Source organism: Aedes albopictus, chromosome 3, assembly GCF_035046485.1.
Source record: "Aedes albopictus strain Foshan chromosome 3, AalbF5, whole genome shotgun sequence".
Classification (NCBI taxonomy): Eukaryota; Metazoa; Arthropoda; class Insecta; order Diptera; family Culicidae; genus Aedes; species Aedes albopictus.
The window spans coordinates 241,820,093-241,839,241 of record NC_085138.1 but is presented as its reverse complement, the minus strand read 5'-3'; the positions used below and the strand labels follow the sequence as shown (position 1 = coordinate 241,839,241).

Genomic DNA, 19,149 nt, shown 5'->3' with positions numbered 1-19,149 from the left:
CGTGTGGTTAGCGATCAGTATAAACAGTCATACAAACACGGGGTGGAAAACGGGGACCAATGAATTTTCATTCATGAATATTTTGGCAGCTGATCGCGGCACGTGGTGTGTATTGGTGTGCTGAGGCGCCAGAACATTCAAACAACTAGTTTGTTGGAGCTGAAACCTTTCAGATTTTACGCACAGTAAAAAAACAAATTTTAACGATTAGACCTCTCACCAACCATTGATTTTGTATCTTACCTTACTTCGTTTTACTCCAACGCCGTGCGTATAGATCTCTGTCTTCATCAAGCAATGCACAATGGTCCGGAAGATGCATTAATCCTGTACCCGATTAGAAGGGAATACCTTACAATTACCATGCGAAGAACAACCTAAGGCCTAAAATTGTTATTGCTTTGTTGTTCTACGAAATGATAGCAGAATATCGTAATAACAATTGAAAGTATTTGTACAGAGTTTGGTATTGATGTGATATTTGTTGATTTACAGTGAAAATAACAGAAGAACATTTTTTGGTATCACATGATAGAGCTATCGATCAAAGATACATTTGACTAACAAAAATTGTTATTACTTTGTAATTAAATACCTACTGCATAACAAATATAGCACTTTGAATTTTTGGTATGCATTCATTATTGAAATAACTAGACTTGTTATTTTCGAGGTGTTATTCACCCAAAATTGTGTTATTCGTTTTTGTTATTTTGCCTCTTATTACCACCTAACAAAGAGCATATCGAGGTATAATGATATTTAGGATTAATACCTTGATATGTTAATCAGTTGTTATACTTTTCTGCTCGGGGAAATACCCTACCCTGCCTTTAGTTTACGCATTTTCGTATTTTTTTTTTTTCAGAGTAATAAAAACTTCTATATTTCAGGCTTATATTAAAGATTGTTCTGTATATCTCAAAATGGTTTTTAAGTATCTTTAAACACGTGTTTTCATTTATTAAAAACTATTGAAAAAATCATGTTTGGTCACCTTTCAGATATCATGGTTTCTTTTGTACTTGATTCGCAATAATTAACATATTATAAATTCTTTCTCAATCAATCTATTCTAGCAAAAGAGTTTAAGTGAGTGGAATGCACTTTTCGTCCCCTTAATGCTAGAACTAGGTAACTCGAAATTTGACGTTTTTGAGTTATATACATCAAAAAATTTGCTTTTTTCAGCTCTATATCATATCTAAATTTCATATTGTTATGATTTATAATATAAGAAATATTCATTATTTTCAAAACTAGATATCTGAACGTAGAAAAACTGTATTCCATGCTAAAACTAGGTAACTAAGAATATCATTTTTATTTTGATTATTTTTCGGTGCTATAACTAGATATCTCATATTACGAACATTTTCATAATGATTGTTTGGTGCTACAAATAGGTAACTTGAGTTACCCACTTTAAGCACTGGATATCCTAATTGGACAATGTCTTGTTTTGTGTGCTAGAATTAGGTATCTAAACAGTTGTGAGGAAACAATGTTTTTATTGTCATAATAGTTTTAATTATAGACACTATAGATTCACTAGACTAGCAGCGACATGATTGTGTTTTGTAATTCGAGGGTGTTTTATTGAGAGTTTAGATTCTACTGAGAAAATTTGGTGTAAAACGATCTGTTTCCGCAAGTGAAATTGTAAAATAATGTTTGTTTGGTTACACAAACTGGCAGTTCGTTTGGCTGCCATTTATGTTGCTTTACAAGTCTATGAAATCGATAGTGTTTACAGTTTTAATCGCTCACTCACTCTAGCACCACCGAACCCCGAGCAGAGGAGAATAGCAAGTTAATAACTACGAAATCACATAACCTGTTTTTATATCTTGTTTTGTTATTATTAAATTATCAAGGCATAGCTTTACCATAACAAATTTTGTTGGACAATCTCATATTGTTATAATCGAGCTATTGATATACATTAACTAAATTACATTAGAATAACATGTTTTGTTGAAGTACAAGTTTAGTTATTGTTGTACTATTGATCAACTTATCAGCAATAGCAAAACAGTAACAAGTTTTTAAATCATAGCAACAATTCGACAATTATGACTTGCCTGTTTGTGTTGTTCCATGTTTGTATTCAGTTAAGAAGGAAATTTCTAAACGACTCCTTTTAAGAGTTCCTTAAATAATTTTCGGATAAGCACTTGGAAGTTCTGGAGGAACCTTTCGATAAATCCCTGGAGAAGTCTTCAAGAGAACTACTGGCGTAATTTCTGGAAGAATTTTAGAGTTTTAGAAAAAAAAAATATTGCAAAAATTTCTGGTGAAAGTCCTGTTGGAATCATCAGAGGAAGTTCAGGAGAAATTACAGCTAATTTTTTGGAGGAATCCATGTAGAATCCAGGAGGAATATTCGACATCATTCTTGGATCCAGGGAAAAATCGGAGGAATTAAAACAATCTTTATAATATCCCAAAAATTTTCTGCAGAACTGTTGAGCGTTCTAAAAAAAATCAGTTTCTATGCTGAAAAAAAAACGACGATCAAACTTTTTCAAGAACACGTGCAGATTTCAAAACCGTGCTCCGAAAACAATTAAAGTACAACAGTTTATAAATTACAGATGGAAATCGAAGCTCGTCGTATTTGATAATATAGAAATTACTAAAGTTCGATTATCTTGCGACTTAAAATTAAAAGCTGAATACAATATTTTTTGATCATTTGAAAATATTTCTTACGTCAGAGTGATAAACCTCATGTTATTTTTGTAAGACAAAGCGAATAATTTTATAAAATAAGTATTTAGTACCAAGTTTGATATCATAGCAAATTCTGCTCTCCGATTATTATCAATAACATATGATATCAAAATTTGTTATCGAAACATTTTCCGCATTCACTGTTATTAAGTTGTTATTGAAACCAACAAAACAAGTTATTGGAATGGTTTTCCAGGAACATTTTCTTGTTATGGAATTTGTTATTTTGCCGCTTATGACAGACAAGTTTATAACACAATATGTTATGGTAATAACTTGAAAATAATTGATTTTATTATTCAGTTATTTTGCCAAAATAACACAGCTTTTTATGCTGTTGTTATTCCCTTCTGCTCGGGACGGTATGTAATGACACCGCCACGGCGTGTGTATGGGAAAGGTTTATAACAAAAAATTGGGCATCGCCAAATTTTTCGCTATTCAAAAATAGAGACTTCCAGCTTTCATTTGCACGGTCCCTCAAAAAAATCCACCGAGGGATCTCGAACAACTTTTTCAGAATACTGTTTTTCCCCATACAAAATGAACGGTTCCAAATTAATCCCTATTTCTACTTAACAAACATACCCAATTTTTGTATGAAAAAGTTCCCCCGATGGAATATTTCGATGTTGGGCTTGAATGAAAGCTAGTAGCGTCAACTTTCACGTAACGTAAAAATTAGCGATGCCTATTTTTTTGTAATAAATGTCTTATACCAGACACACCGTGCCGCATCATTCATTCAAAACCAATTTGCCGAGTGACGTAAACAAAAGAATGCTTCATACCAGCAGTCATTCTAGTTGTTATCATCGTTGATACCAGTGCATACCGATGTTATTGTTGTTATTGTTGTGAATTGCTAATAAGTGTCTGTGAAATGAGTTCATTGAGTGAGTCGGATTTGGAATATGTGTCTGATTTGTAAGTATATTCTTGAAAAACAGTGGTGGACTTATGATCCAGTGACGATTACAAATATTTTTTCTTGTTTAGTACGGCATCAGAAACAGAAAATGATGAGGATCAAGAGGATGTCTCGACCGACGAATCAGGCAGCTCTTGTTCATTGAATTCAGAATTAGAACAAGGTAAATAATATTTATGTGTGCGTTTGAGGGTTAGAATCTAGTCTGAGTGCTACTAATCAAGAAACCGATCCTACTATTCAGCAAGATGCAGATGCTCCTTTTCTCACCCTACTCCAAACAAAGGATTAAAGTTCTGTTTGGTTAGTTTTTTTTTGTTGGTTATAAGAGCATGATAATGAAATTAATGGAATCAATCAATGCTGTGGCAGCTTTTTTTTTCCTAATTGAATGAAACCCTACCTAAATTATTTATTATCACAAACAACTAGAAGCGTTTTTTCAACTTCAGGTAGCAGCGACTTGGAGAGAGAAATTGGTTCAATTCCGACAGATCCTGACGACCAATTACAAATCAGTTTCTCGGACTCCGTAGACGATCCGTCTGGGGAGAATTTTGAACCCATCTCTGAATTAAGTGATGAAGATTTCTCCTCTGACCACTCAGAATACGTCCCTGGTGGATCAGATGCAGCTGAGTCAGATTCAACAGAAATGTCTGAGGTTAGCATGCATGAAGACACTGCTTTGAATGTTGATACATCCTCAATGGATGTACTCGATGGAACATCTAGCAACGCCATCGTCCCCTCGGAAACCAGCTTGGAATGCAGCACAACTTCGGCGGAGACAAGTTCGCGTGCTGAGCCGTCGAAAGTGGATGAACAAAGTACCTCGCTGGATGGAATGGAATCTTTTGCTGAGGAGACAAAGCATTCGCGGAAACGCAAAAGGTGTCCGGAAAAATGGAAACGCAACATCATTAAGCATCAACGAGCCTCTGGACAGGCTTATGTATCGAGCAGCAAACGGGAAATTCCTGCTGCAGCAATGAGAGAGCCTTGCAGGAATTGTAGGTTCAAGTGTCATGAGAAGATATCCGAAGGTGAACGTTTGGAGATATTCCAAGGCTACTACGGCTTAGCTGATTACACCAGGCAACGCGAGTTTCTTGGTAGCCACACCATACGGAAACCGAAGAATACCTTGACTACTACTGCTATCACATCCAGAAGGAAGAATTCCATCACCTATCACCTTCCCCAACGCGGTGATAAAATACGGGTATGTAAGACCATGTTCATTAACACACTAGGCATAAATAAGGGGGTTGTGGATATCGCTATGACTAAGCAATCATCACTGAACGTAATTGAGGCTGATCAACGTGGAAAACACGTTAAATGTGGATTGTCTGCATCATTGGTACAAAAGGTCAAACAACACATACAAAGTTTTCCTGTTGTGCCGTCTCATTACTGTCGAGAAAAAACTACTCGCAAATACCTTGATTCTTCACTGAACATCACCATGATGTACCGGCTGTATTGCGAGTTCTGCGATAATAGAGGGGAAGAGAAAGTTACTGTCAGCATGTATCGCAAAATTTTCAACGAAAATTTCAATCTGGGCTTCCACAATCCAAAAAAAGATCAGTGTCGCGTTTGCAATCACTACGACAACGCTGACACTGAAGTGAAGAACTCTCTGAAAGATGAACACATGCTTCACTTGGCTCGTAAGGAAAGGGTTAGAAGCGAGAAAGGTAATGACAAGCTTCTAGCTGCACAATCAAACGGAAAGCTTGTATGTGCTTCGTTTGGTTTGCAACAAGTTCTGCAAGTACCATACGACCCAAAGAACAACGCCCTCTTCTACAAGCGTAAGCTTTCGACGTATAACTTCACGATTTACGACATGGTCAGCAAGCAGGGAAACTGTTTCATGTGGAATGAAACCGAAGGTGGTAGAGGCAGCTGTGAAATCGCCAGCAGTATTTATGTCTTCTTGAAATCGCTTCCTGTTGAAACAACGGAAGTTGTATTCTACAGCGACCGATGCGGAGGCCAAAATTTGAATAAGTTTGTGGCTGCAATGTTCCTATTGGCAGTTCAGGAGATGGACCACATTGAGAAAGTTGATCACAAATTTCTTGTGTCCGGTCACAGCGAAATGGAATGTGATTCCATGCATTCAGCAATCGGTACCGAGCTAAAGCGGGTTGGCCAAGCTTCATGGCCGGAGGACTTAAAACAAAACAAATTGGATGCGTTTCACGAAATCAGATCCTTATCAAATGGCGTATAAAACATCATTCGAAGAGGATTTCCGTTACATCGATTTCAGCAAGCGAAACAAACGAGAGCTACTCAAACCGATACGGCCACTGTACCGTTCTCCGATACCAATCTCGACTGCAAAGTACAACGATCTTACATCTCTCTTCACTCTGAATCCACCAGCTCTGAAGGATTGTTACAAGCAGTTCTATTTCAATCTTCCACACAACGAAAACATTAGCGATGAACGTGATGCCGATGATGACAATGAAGATGATTAAGGACTGTTCATTTTATAAAGAGGACAACTTTGCAAGGCTATAAAAAGAAAACGCGTAGTTCAAATTTGAGCAGCCTTGGTTAGTTGTTCAGTATTTTATATTAGCAGATAATAACCATAAATAAATTGGGTTAAAATTATTAAACTTCATAGAAATGTGGCAAAGTGTTTCGAGAAATCAATTTTTCAATTCCCAAAAACTAAAGATAAACACAAAATTTCTGTAAAACATCGGTGTATCGTTTATAATTGCATAAAAATGTTTGCCATGCTGCAGCAGTTTGAGTGATACATATTCTGGCAAAATATAAACCTAATCGGAATAATGGTTGTTGAGATATTAAAGTTACAAGTTGGGCTCGATTTTCGGAATAAAATTTATTTGTTAAACAAAAATGTATAAAAATATTAAATTTTGAATGTTTTCAATAGATCTAGTCGAAAGTACTTATAATGCAATTTCAAATGCAGAAAACCGCTTCTTGATAGCATTGTCGGCTTGGTTACTGTGCTTCATGGAAGCTACCGGAGATAAAACCGCTTTGTTCTTTGAAGGTTCTTCTAAATAACGATGTACTCTATTGCAAATACAACTTAACAATTATGTCGAAAATAAAAATTAACATGTAGTTATTTTCAAATAAGGTATATAATCACATAGGGTCAGACCTTGCTGAAAATAAATAATAATAAGCTTCTCTAGAATCAAAAACTTGCATTTATGGAGCAAAAAGTATGCAATTTTTCATTATGGCCATCATTAAGTATTAAATTTATGATGAAGAATGTACTTTTAAGCATATTTTTCTTCGGTATCATTTAGAATGCGATTCTCTTCTATACTGGACAAATCTTGAACTGGTTCCGTAGTGTTATTGAATCACTGGACTTAAATAAGTATTTTTGATCAATTTCATTGATAACAAGGCAACTCACTATATCAAGCTGTATAATGCTTGGTGCATTATTACTGACCAACTATTACACTCTACCTTTAGAAGAATAGTATTAGATCCCAACACATTGAAAAGTTCATGAAAATTTAAAGTTATGTATGTGGAAAGTTATGTAGAATTTTAAGAAATGGGGTTTTATTGAGTTTTAACGAAAACCGCTTCAGTTCCATAACTAAGGACAATTTGTATAATGTTCTATTTTTCCTACACTGTAGAATAGCTATGGAAATTTATGCAAAAAGCCGATAACGATTTTATTGAAAAATAAAAAAGATAACACACAAATAAGGTGTCCTCTTTATAAAATGAACAGTCCTTAATAAGAGGATTGGGTGAATAAACTTAATAATGAAGTTGTAAAATAAAAATGTATGAGCCTTGAGTTTACCTTTCACATTAATCCGAAAACACGGTAGGTATCTCGAACTAACCACCATAAGATCCTTCCTGGATGGTGAATGCTATAACTAGGTAACTTGGTATTTTTTAATTTTTTGATTTTTAGTATTTTTTTGAAAACACCAACATTGTTAATTCATGCATAGGCATAAATTTGAATAGTTTATTTCATGCATACAACATAAAAATATTATATTTTTTCACGTCAAATTGATACACCACCGTCTTGTAAACATGCCAAATTTCAATCCCATTTTACTCGAAATGACGATTTTCGAGTTACCTAGTTCTAGCATTAAGGGGACGTTTTAACCTTTCAGGACGTGCGCCATCAGGGGATGGAAGCTCAGGTAAAATATTATCTCCTGAGCCCCCATTAAAAACACCACCCCCGGCGAAGACTGGCGCTTCAGCCTAGCTATTTAGCACTGTAGTTGGAGGAAATGCCAATGCAGAACCCGTAGTTTCCGGGAAGGTAAGCCCAGCTCCCTGGGTTAGTGGGTTGGTGTCAGGCCCTGCGAGCCAGCCGTAAAAAATACTAGCCCCGGAAAATCAACAAGAGAAGAATGCGAACCGATACCAATGGCGACGACCACAGCGACGAAAATGGACTTTGGACGATTGGAAGCTCGGTACGTGGAACTGCAGATCTCTCAATTTCATCGGGAGCACCCGTATACTCGCCAATATACTGAAGGACCGCGGGTTCGGAATCGTATACGCTATAGTGCTGCAGGAGGTGTGTTGGACTGGATCTATGATGCGAACGTATAGAGCAGTTTGAGGATCACACATTTTTTCAACTGCTCGTATTGCAACACCTGGGTCGATAAGTGGATCATTCAACAGGCTATTCTTGATTACTTCGGGAGAAGAACAGCTCTCATAACAAAAGTTTCAAGGATTTCTAAGATAACATAGAAAACTGGACATCACGTGCGCACTTTGGTGACCACGGTTTTAGAGGTAACCATACCATTTACAAGAGTTGCGGCAACACACGTGAGCTGGGAACAGCTTTTATAGTGATGGGCGACATGCAGAGGCGCGTGATCGGTTAATGGCCGATCGACGAAAGAATGTGCAGGTTGAGGATCAAGGGTCGATGCTTCAACATCGGCATAATAAACGTGCACAGCCCTCACTCCGGAAGCACTGATGATGAAAAAGACGCATTTTACGCGCAGCTCGAACGCGAGTACGACCGCTGCTCAAACCACGACGTCAAGATCATCATAGGGGATCTAAACGCTCAGGTAGGCCAGGAGGAGGAATTCAGATCGACGATTGGAAAGTTCAGCGCCCACCAGCTGACAAACGAAAATGGCCTACGCCTCATCGATTTCGCCGCCTTCAAGAACATGGCCATTCGTAGCACCTTCTTCCAGCACAGCCTCCAGTATCGTTTCACCTGGAGATCACCACAACAAACGGAATCGCAAATCGACCACGTTCTGATTGATGGACGGCACTTCTATGACATTATCGACGTCAGGATCTATCGTGGCGCTAATATCGACTCTGATCACTACCTGGTGATGGTTAAACTGCGCTCAAAACTTTCCGTTAATAACAATGTACAGTACCGGCGGTCGCCCCGGTAGATCTAGACCGAACTAGAGCGACTGAAGCAACCGGATTTCGCCACTGCATATGCGCAGATTCTCGAGGCAGCGTTGCCGAACGAGGGTGTGCTCGATGTGGTCCCTCTAGAGGACTGCTGGAGTACAGTCAAAGCAGCCATCAACAACGCAACCGAGAGCACTATTGGGTACGTAGAACGGAGTCGACGAAACGATTGGTTCGACGAGGAGTGCAGAGCGGTTCTGGAGGAGAAGGATGCAGCGCGGGCGGTAATGCTGCAGCATGGAACCCGACAGAATGATGAGCGATACAGACAGAAGCGGAAGCAGCAGACCCGTCTCTTCCGGGAGAAAAAGCGCCACCTGGAAGAAGCGGAGTGCGAAGAAATGGAACTGCTGTGCCGTTCACAAGAAACACGTAAGCTCTACCATAAACTCAACGCATCCCGCAAAGGCTACGTGCCACAAGCCGAAATCTGCAGGGATAAGGACGGGAGCCTCCTGACGGACAAACATGAGGTGATTGAAAGGTGGAAGCAGCACTTCGGCGAGCACCTTAATGGCGAAGAGAATGTAGGCACGGAGGACCAAGGCAGCGGAGGAAATGACTATGTTGGTGCAGCAGAGGACGGGAACGAACCAACTCCCACGCTGAGGGAAATTAAGGATGCCATCCACCAGCTCAAAAATAACAAAGCGGCTGGTAAGGACGGTATCGCAGCAGAACTCATCAAAATGGGCCCGGAAAAGTTGGCCATCTGTCTGCACCAGTTAGTAGTCAAGATCTGGGAAACCGAACAGCTACATGAGGAGTGGAAGGAGGGGATAATCTGTCCCATCCACATAAAAGGCGACAAGTTAGTGTGTGAGAACTTTCGAGCGATCACCGTTTTGAATGCCGCCTACAAAGTGCTATCCCAGATCATCTTCCGCCGTCTTTCACCTAAAGTAAATGAGTTCATGGGAAGTTACCAAGCCGGTTTCATCGACGGCCGGTCGACAACGGATCAGATCTTCACCATACGGCAAATCCTCCAGAAATGCCGTGAATACCAGGTCCCAATGCACCACCTGTTCATCGACTTCAAAGCGGCATACGACAGTATCGACCGCACAGAACTGTGGAAAATCATGGACGAGAACAGCGTAAGGATTTCTGGTGAACTATCCAGTTCATTCGCATCTCGACGGGGACTACGACAAGGTGATGGACTTTCCTGCCTACTATTCAACATCGCCCTGGAAGGTGTTATGCGACGAGCCGGGCTCAACAGCCGGGGTACGATCTTCACGAAATCCGGCCAATTTGTCTGTTTTGCGGATGATATGGATTATGGATATTATTGCTAGAACATTTGGAACGGTGGCAGAACTGTACACCCGCCTGAAACGTGAAGCAGCAAAGGTTGGACTGATGGTGCATACGGCTAAGACAAAGTACATGCTAGTAGGCGGTACTGAGCGAGACAGGACAAGCCTTGGCAGCAATGTTACGATAGACGGGGATATTTTCGATGTGGTAGAAGAATTCATCTACCTCGGTTCCTTGCTAACGGCTGACAATAACGTGAGCCGTGAAATACGAAGGCGCATCTTCAGTGGAAGTCGTGCCTACTAGGGGCTCCAGAAGAAACTGCGGTCAAAATAGATTCACCCCCGCACCAAATGTACCATGTGCAAGACGCTAATAAGACCGGTGGTTCTCTACGGACACGAGACATGGATGATGCTCGAGGAGGACCTTCAAGCACTCGGAGTTTTCGAGCGACGCGTGCTAAGGACGATCTTTGGCGGCGTGCTGGAGAACGGTGTTTGGCGGAGAAGGATGAACCACGAACTCGCTGCACTCTACGGTGAACCCAACATCCTGAAAGTGGCTAAAGCTGGACGGATACGGTGGGCACTGGGCAGGGCATGTTGCAAGAATGCCGGACAACAACCCTGCAAAGTTGGTGATTGCTAACCATCCGGTTGGTACAAGAAGGCGTGGAGCGTAGAGAGCACGATGGGCGGACCAGGTGGAGCGTGATCTGGCGAAAGTTGGGCGTGACCGACGTTGGAGAGCCGCAACTGCAAATCGAGTATTATGGCGGCAAATTGTTGATTCAGTATTATCATTAATTTGATGTTAACTGAATAAATGAAAAATGACGCGCGTCATCAAGCAGCTGCACCGCGCTCGCGCTGCATACGACAAGCGAGGTTTTTTGGTAGTATTGTACTTTTTACAACGACGCGCGTCCTGAAGGGTTAAATTATTTTTCTCAAAATTACAAAGGAAATAAACACAGAAAGAAATCATCAAATTAACAGCACGTAAACTAAGGATCGACTGAAAGTTATAGCAGAAAACTTGAAAATTACAGCCATCCCAAGTAACATTTTCAGTTTTATGAAACACTAGAGGAGTATTATAAACCTACTTCAATAAAACTCTAGCCAAAGCAACATTATCCGCATTGCTTCTACCATAACCTCAGGAAGATTACAATCTTGCTAGTTGGCCCATCCTGGTGAAGGTTTTGAAGTGTATTCTACAAAAGTAATCCAGCATTTGTAGTAACCATTTCTAGAGTACTCTACCTAGGTAAATGCCATCCCCACTAATGATGACTTTCATCGTAACTTTTCTGAATTTATAAATTAGATTTAGTCTTGATAAATTTATCATGAAAGTGAAAATAAAACTTCTGGGGAAATAATGCAAATGATACGTTCCAAATTTGCCAAATTTTGTATGGTTAATATTTATCGTATTATGGCGCCACACCAATTGCCCAATGAAATTTAATGTGAAATGTGCTGGTAAAGATGTGAAAAAATTAGCGCCCTCTCCGAAATCGTTAATATAACATAAAAATGCCACCTGAAAACATGCTTCAAAATCATCACCAAACAAGAAAAAAATCAGCAATCCAATATGTCCGCGGCGAAAATATCCATTTTTCTACCATCTCCAGTTTGCTTTCATAAAAGCATCATTTAACGCATAATGTCTTGTGATTGCATTTGTAATGATAACCTGCAAGCTAAATGGTCACGTTAAAAGCTAGTCTAAAACCGTTTCGTTATTATTTTACTTATATGAAGACTGAACAGCAACCTGTTAAAAATTTGACAGCTGGAGTGATGTTTACATGTGAACAATCCATTCCAGTGAAACTATCTCATATTAGGTATTTAATTAAAAAACGACATAAATTGCGTACGATAGACCATTTCCCATCGGCCATCACATTAAACTATCGATAATCGAGTGGTAAGTAGCCGAATATTTAGACGACCGTTGTTCATAGTGCCAATTCATCCTTCAAGTTAACTAGAGAAGCCGGCTATGAACTTCTTTCATGATGTGGCACTGGTGGGTGCCTCGTATAGTGCCCCGTTTGTGATTCCGTTCGTAGTTCTGTTTCACTTTCGCGGCCTGGAGAATGCCGAGATCTGGTTGGAAACATAGATTCTTGCTGGCTAGCGCAAGAGTGCCATTACGGGATGTGATTTATTGGTCAAAAACAAAAATGGCACTCGATCAGCCGCTGATCAGCTGGCTTAAATGCCGTTTTATCTTAGATAAAACCGTTTGGCTTATTCGTGGCTTTTATAATAACTAAGTATATTTATAGAACAATTTATCACAACATTCATAAGTTATTGTTTGTAGTTTTAAATGAACGGTTCTCTAGAGGAACAGAATGCTATGATAAACTCATTTTAAATACCATGTTATATTTGATTTTAAATTTCGGCTACAAAAGGTTATGGAAATAACTAGGAGTAAGATTTTGAGCTGTGGTTATTTTGCATATTCAAATGCTTTCTGTATGCAATACGGCATGTTTGCTGCTATAATAAAACCTTTATAAATTACCACGCAAGCTGAAAGGTTGTCAATTTGTTACTTGGGATGTGCCGTGAGATGATGCAGTTCGCTCAGTAGTCAGCCAATCATGCGTATTGTTTACAGATTTTGAGACATCGTCGCTTGAAATTTACATGCAGTAACGTAAACGAGGACAGCCATGCTCAGTCGTCAGCAAATCGGAATGTTTTTTCTCGTCTGGCTCGTTGCGGGACGGCTTTCTGTCTGAGGCCGAAGCGGTAAAACAGTTTGTTCGTTTATGGTGGAAGATGTTTGTCTTCGATTGCCGTCACTTCAGCTTGGTGAGGCAGCCTAGAGAGGATAGGCGTGGACTCTCACTCGAAAGATCTGAGTTCGATTCTCGTGTCGAGATTTTTTTTAAAGAAAAGTCGGTGCTATAATTAGCACTTTCCTCATCAATCAGCAATGTAATTTTAAGATCACACATAAATTTCTGTCAAACACTACCCGAGCAGAAGAGAATAACAACAGCATAACAAAATGCGTTATTTTGGCAAAATAACTGCATAATGGAATTAGTAATTTTTATGTTATTAACATAACATATTGAGTTATAAACTTGTCTGTCATAAGCGGCAAAATAACAAGTCACATAACAAAAATTTGTTCCTGAAAAATCAATTTAATAACATGTTTTGTTAGTGGCAATAACAACTTAATAACAGTGGATTTGGGAAATATTTCAATAACAAATTTTGATATTAAAGTGTTATTGATAACATTCCGAAAGCAAAATTAGGGTAAAAACTAACTTTTTTTACTCATGTTTGGGTAATTATTTTAAGTGTGTTATTCTATTTTTAGAAAATAATAGATCACATAAAAAAATTCGAATTCATTATAAAACTTACAAACATGGACGGGATTTGAACCTCCAATCCTGCTATCGTAAATTTTCAGTCGCCTTTACCAATGAGGCTATCACAGCACTTGCAGTGAGGGACGATAGAAGCTTTACTGGTTCTACGTATTGCCAGTTTCCCCATTCCCCCATTTCATGTTTGCCAGTCGCAGGACAAAAATAGACAGAGATTTGAATGCAAGATCAAACAATGAACCTCTCTCTCTTACCAACAGCGCTATCGCGGTGCGCAGAAATGTGCACTGTAACACTAATAACAGTGGTGGCGTTCGCATGGCCCGTCGTCGGCTGTTTCGGAACAAAGAGAACGACGAAAAAGTTGCTAGTCGACTATTTATGATTGAAAGATTCTTTCCAGACGGAGATGATTTTTTTTTCATTTTTTGTTTTGTTCGCGTTGTGAGAACGGTGATTATACACGTACCTACGTGAGCGAAGGTAAATGGTAATTATATCATATGCCGATATGATAACTTCTGCAGATGCTGTTTAGTTTTATTCTGTTTTAGATTATTTTTAGTAATGAAAAAAGATATTTATGACATAATGTCAAACAATATATGATCGAATAATAATAGATCGAAAGAAAAAAGTTATAATAGACAAATGCAAATGCAATCATCAATTGAGCAGAATTGTCTGTATAGTTGACATTTTTATTGATTAGAATTATTTAGTAGGTACCATATTTGCTATCTCCACTCTCACTAACATTCATTACTTCGTAATACATAGTCTGTTCGGTACTTTTTGACGTTATAATTAGAGGTTAGAATAGCAGGTGTATTTTCAACTATTCATGTACCTATCTTTCAAATAGGTAGATCCGACTTCATCCTCTGGAACGACAGGGAAAACATGTGAAATGCAAAATATTTCTGAAAAATCCCATTCAAAACGATCTACAATTTTGGATTCAGCTGTCTGTATTAGCTTCGTTCAAACAAGTTTACTCCATAAGTTTGACATTTTTATCATTGAAATTCACATGTCAAAGGCGGAATCTGGAACGTCCCTTTGAAAACCTTAAAAATCTTCAATATCGTCTGCTATGTTCTCGTTTAGATGTATGCAGGGTACTGCGCCAATTGAGCAGTGGCTGGTATTTTGGGTACTTTTCAGCTACACGCAGAAAAATAAATTGTAAACACAATTAAATTCTAGTTCATATCAACCGATTTTTCAGTTTTCTATAGCGACAAACTGATTTTTAGTTTAAACTGAACGTTTCTATTGTTGGATAATACAAATATTTTCATTTGTCGAAATTGTTGAAAGTTTGTTAAAACAAACAGAGATATGGTATTTTCAACATGAAATAATGGATTGATTCAAACGACTGCACTTTTGCCACAAACAAACCCGGAATGTGATTGTGTTGGTGACGGCAGCAGCTGCGGCAGTTCGGAAATCTATTTTTAGAGCGTCGGTAAGCGAATGGGGAGGAGAACGACTAAAAAAAGACAGAAAAGGTGAAACCGATCAACTTTCTGTGGATGCTGTCGTGAGTACCTGCGCGTTATCTATCACGGCCAAAGCTGCACTTGGAAGTTGGCGTGATGGATTTGCTACACCTTCTTCGTTGTGGCGATGTTGGGGTAAGCATTTCATAGATGTGTGAGTGCTTTCGGACCATGTTTATTGTTTTTATTTTGTTGAAACAAATGAAATTTTTGACATTATTTGAAATGATGGTAATCGGTTGTTTTTATCGATAAACTCTAAATGAAAACAATTAAATATAACTTTGGAATAAGTAATTCCTCAGTTTGAAAATCAACCATGCGTTTTATTGTTTCAAACAAGCGCCATTTTTCTGCGTGTACAACTCAGTCAATTTCAGAAATTTAGCAAAACCTCGCGCCGCCCAGCAGGGACTTTGTTTTGTACACATTACAGCACCTCCATGTCACGTAATATACCACACCTCTTATCAAATGTGATACCGTAAGCGTACCATACTTTGCGCACCTAGGGCCTAACTTTGCACACTTTTCAAAAAATCGTAAAACAGTTTTTCTGGTGCATTATGCAAACTTTTTCCCACGGAATACTAGCTAGTGATATGGGGCATGCACTTTGTCTCAGTTTGGATATAATGATAAATGAAAGAGAAGACAAATTGATGAGTGAATATGCAGTTGCTTTCCCTCAAATGCTGTAAATAACGTTGTAGAATGACGTAGATTTTGTTTCAAAATTTGTTTTAGTTTAGATAGCAATACCATAAAGTATTTGTGCACTCTCAATAATACAATAATAACCAAACTTGTTCCACAACAGAATGTAATATTGAAATGTTATTTAAGGGCTGCATACCAATTGCTTGGTCATAACAAAATAAGATTGTCCAACAAAACATGTTATGGAAACGTAATGCCTTGATAATTCAATAATAACAAAACAAGATATAAAAACAGGTTTTGTGATTTCGTAGTTATTAATTTGATATTCCCCTCTGCTCGGGTATGGATGTCAATTTGTTACATTCAGTTCGTCATAAATTTACAGATTTTGTTCGTACTGTGAAGTTGTCCACGAAAAAGATGAAATTCAAATATTTTAACAATTATCATAAAATCTCGAAATATTTTCATCTATCCCATATAGCCGTTCCGGAAAAACATAAAAGTTTAGGGATGTTCCAAAATAAAAATTAGTAAAAATCATAAACTAGAACTCACAAAGTTGCAAATTGAAAAGAATAACCTTCAAAAACATGTTCAAATCGATTTAAGATTACGAAAAATTACATTTAGATCAAAATCAACAAGTTGGGTATCAGAGGGTTAAATGTTCGCAAGTTTTTATGTACATAGCTTTAAGATGAATTGCTTTTGAGCAATTATCTTGATTAAGCTAAGGGTGGTTCGGTTTTCTGGTTATAATTTTCTAATCTTTAGTTTAGAACGCATCACTTCAAGTGCTGAGATTGTCGTTATCCCTTTTAGTTCAAGAGTTACAAACGCTTTTCTCTAAAATATCACATTTATCAGTAATATTGCAAATTTTTAATTATTTCTTAGCGATAGAACGAGTTTGAACAGATTCAGATCATTTTTCCATTGTTTTCATAAGGTTCCTCATTAAAGTCGTCTAATAACTGCTTTTAGAGCAAAAGATTAGAGCGATAGATTTTCGTGCGCAAAAAATGATTCTTTATAATTTCGTTTAAAAATATTGATAATTTTCTCTGAAAAGTTAGCTCTTTTCAACTAATCTTTTCTTAATTTACAAAAACAACACCTTTCTCGGCCCATATAGCCGAGACGGTAAACGCACGGGTATTCAGCATGACCATGCTGAGGGTGACGGGTTCAATTCCCGGTCGGTCCAGGATCTTTTCGTAAAGGAAATTTCCTTGACTTCCTTGGGCATAGAGTATCTTCGTGCCTGCCACACGATATACGCATGCAAAATGGTCATTGGCAGAGGAAGCTCTCAGTTAATAACTGTGGAAGTGCTCATAGAACACTAAGCTGAGAAGCAGGCTTTGTCCCAATGAGGACGTTACGCCAAGAAGAGAGAGAGAGACCTTTCTTTATTTGCGATATTTTTAGAATATTTCTTCTTTAAAATACTACTAAGAAATAATTTGCATGTGTGCCCTGACCCGTGATATACAAGTTTGAATAAATTTTGATTTTTAAAGAAAAACGCTTGTAACTCTTGAATCAAAAGAGATAACGACAATCTCAGCACACAAAACGACGCGTTTTCAAGGCCTCAATAACACAGTGCAACATTTTTTTTGTCACAACAGCAAACTTATGTGTCTCCGGCGAATTTTCCGAAATATTTTGCATGAGTCGTTAATTTAGATGTTAATTGACCAATTTACCTTTTGATTGCTTAAAAAAATATTTCCATGCTTAATGGCTTGCAGTCTAAAAAGCCCAAAACCTCATATTTTGCCCTGTAAATTGAGGTATAGCTCAAAACTGTGACGTGCTGGAGCAAACTGAGCCCGGATTCGGATTCAGCGGCCCAAAATCTGTCAGAGACACATAAGTTTGCTCTTGAGACAGACCAAAAGTTAATTGTTGTTACGCTGTTTAAGTGTTTTTTTGGTAACATTGATGAGTAAATAGCTAACTACAATCAAAAATTGAGAAACCAGGAAACTAGGTTTTCTTGAATCAGTCAAAGCTTTTAAGCTATCGTCCAATTTTAATGCTACATAATAACTTAAAAAAAACTTGCTTAAAATTAATGGATTTACGACTTTGTCGAAAAATATATACTCGATTTAGTGGACCCTCGATTTTATGTTCATTTTTTTAATCGTACATTTGTTAATGTCCAACCAGTTTAAAACAGTTGTATTATGATGACTTATAATGCAGCGGCTTTCAGCTTTTTGACATACGGAGTACTTCACATCAATAAATTCTTTTGTGGTGCACCCAAAATGAAATAATAAAACATTTTTGGCGGTTGCATGCAAACTGCCCATTCGCCAGACTTTTCCTCAAAGCTTTCCAACAAATTTCTTCCATAATTTCGTATGACATCCTAACCGAAAATAATAATATATTTCAGATATTTTTGGTAGATGCCTTATACTATCAGGGCGTGTACTCGGCTGGCTGAATAAATTCCAAAATTTGAAGCAAATTTCATAAAAAGGCCATTGTAATGCTTTGGCAGATTACTGCCAAGATGTGTGATAAAATATTTCCAGTGCTGTCGTGGTAAAATCAGAGCTAGTTAGTCCCATGGATGAATTGCTGGAAGAATCTCTGAAGAAACCGCTTGAGCAATTTCTGAAGGAACTTCTGGAACAATTTCTGAAAGAATCCATGGAACAACTTTTGAAGAAATCCCTGCAGAAATTTCTAAAGCAATTCTATAGCAATATTGAAGAAGCCTCTAAACATATGTCCGAAAGTATCGCTTAAAGACTTTCAATAGAAATTAAAAAAAAATAAAAAACTCTAACTAAATTCCAGAAAGAATTTCTCAAAAACAGGAATATTTTAGGAATCCATGGATATATTTTCTGAAGAAACTCCAGTAGGAACCCCTGAAAAAATACATGGATATCCCTGCTGGAATAATAAACAAAAACTCTTGAGATATTTTGAAAAAAAACCTGGAGAAATCTTCCTATACTACAAATACTATACTACAAATATTTTAATTAATTTCTTTAGGAATTCATAGAGAAATTCCAAGAGGTACGCTTGGAGGAAATTCTGGAGTAATGTCTAAGAAAATACATAGAGGAATACCCGGCGGAATTTCTGATGGAATCTTTGTGTGAATTTGCCGGAAACTCTGCAAGAATGTGCCTTTGCGT

At 37.9% G+C, this 19,149-nt stretch overlaps 1 protein-coding gene across 1 annotated transcript; it reads left to right on the top strand.

Moving 5' to 3' along the window:
• The first annotated feature begins 3,087 nt into the window (after positions 1 to 3,087).
• LOC134291697 (uncharacterized) lies at positions 3,088 to 6,519 on the top strand. Its single transcript, XM_062859792.1, has one exon. The coding sequence runs from the start codon at positions 4,059 to 4,061 to the stop codon at positions 5,913 to 5,915; it is 1,857 nt and encodes a 618-aa protein (XP_062715776.1). The 5' UTR covers positions 3,088 to 4,058; the 3' UTR covers positions 5,916 to 6,519.
• Positions 6,520 to 19,149: the final 12,630 nt, after the last annotated feature.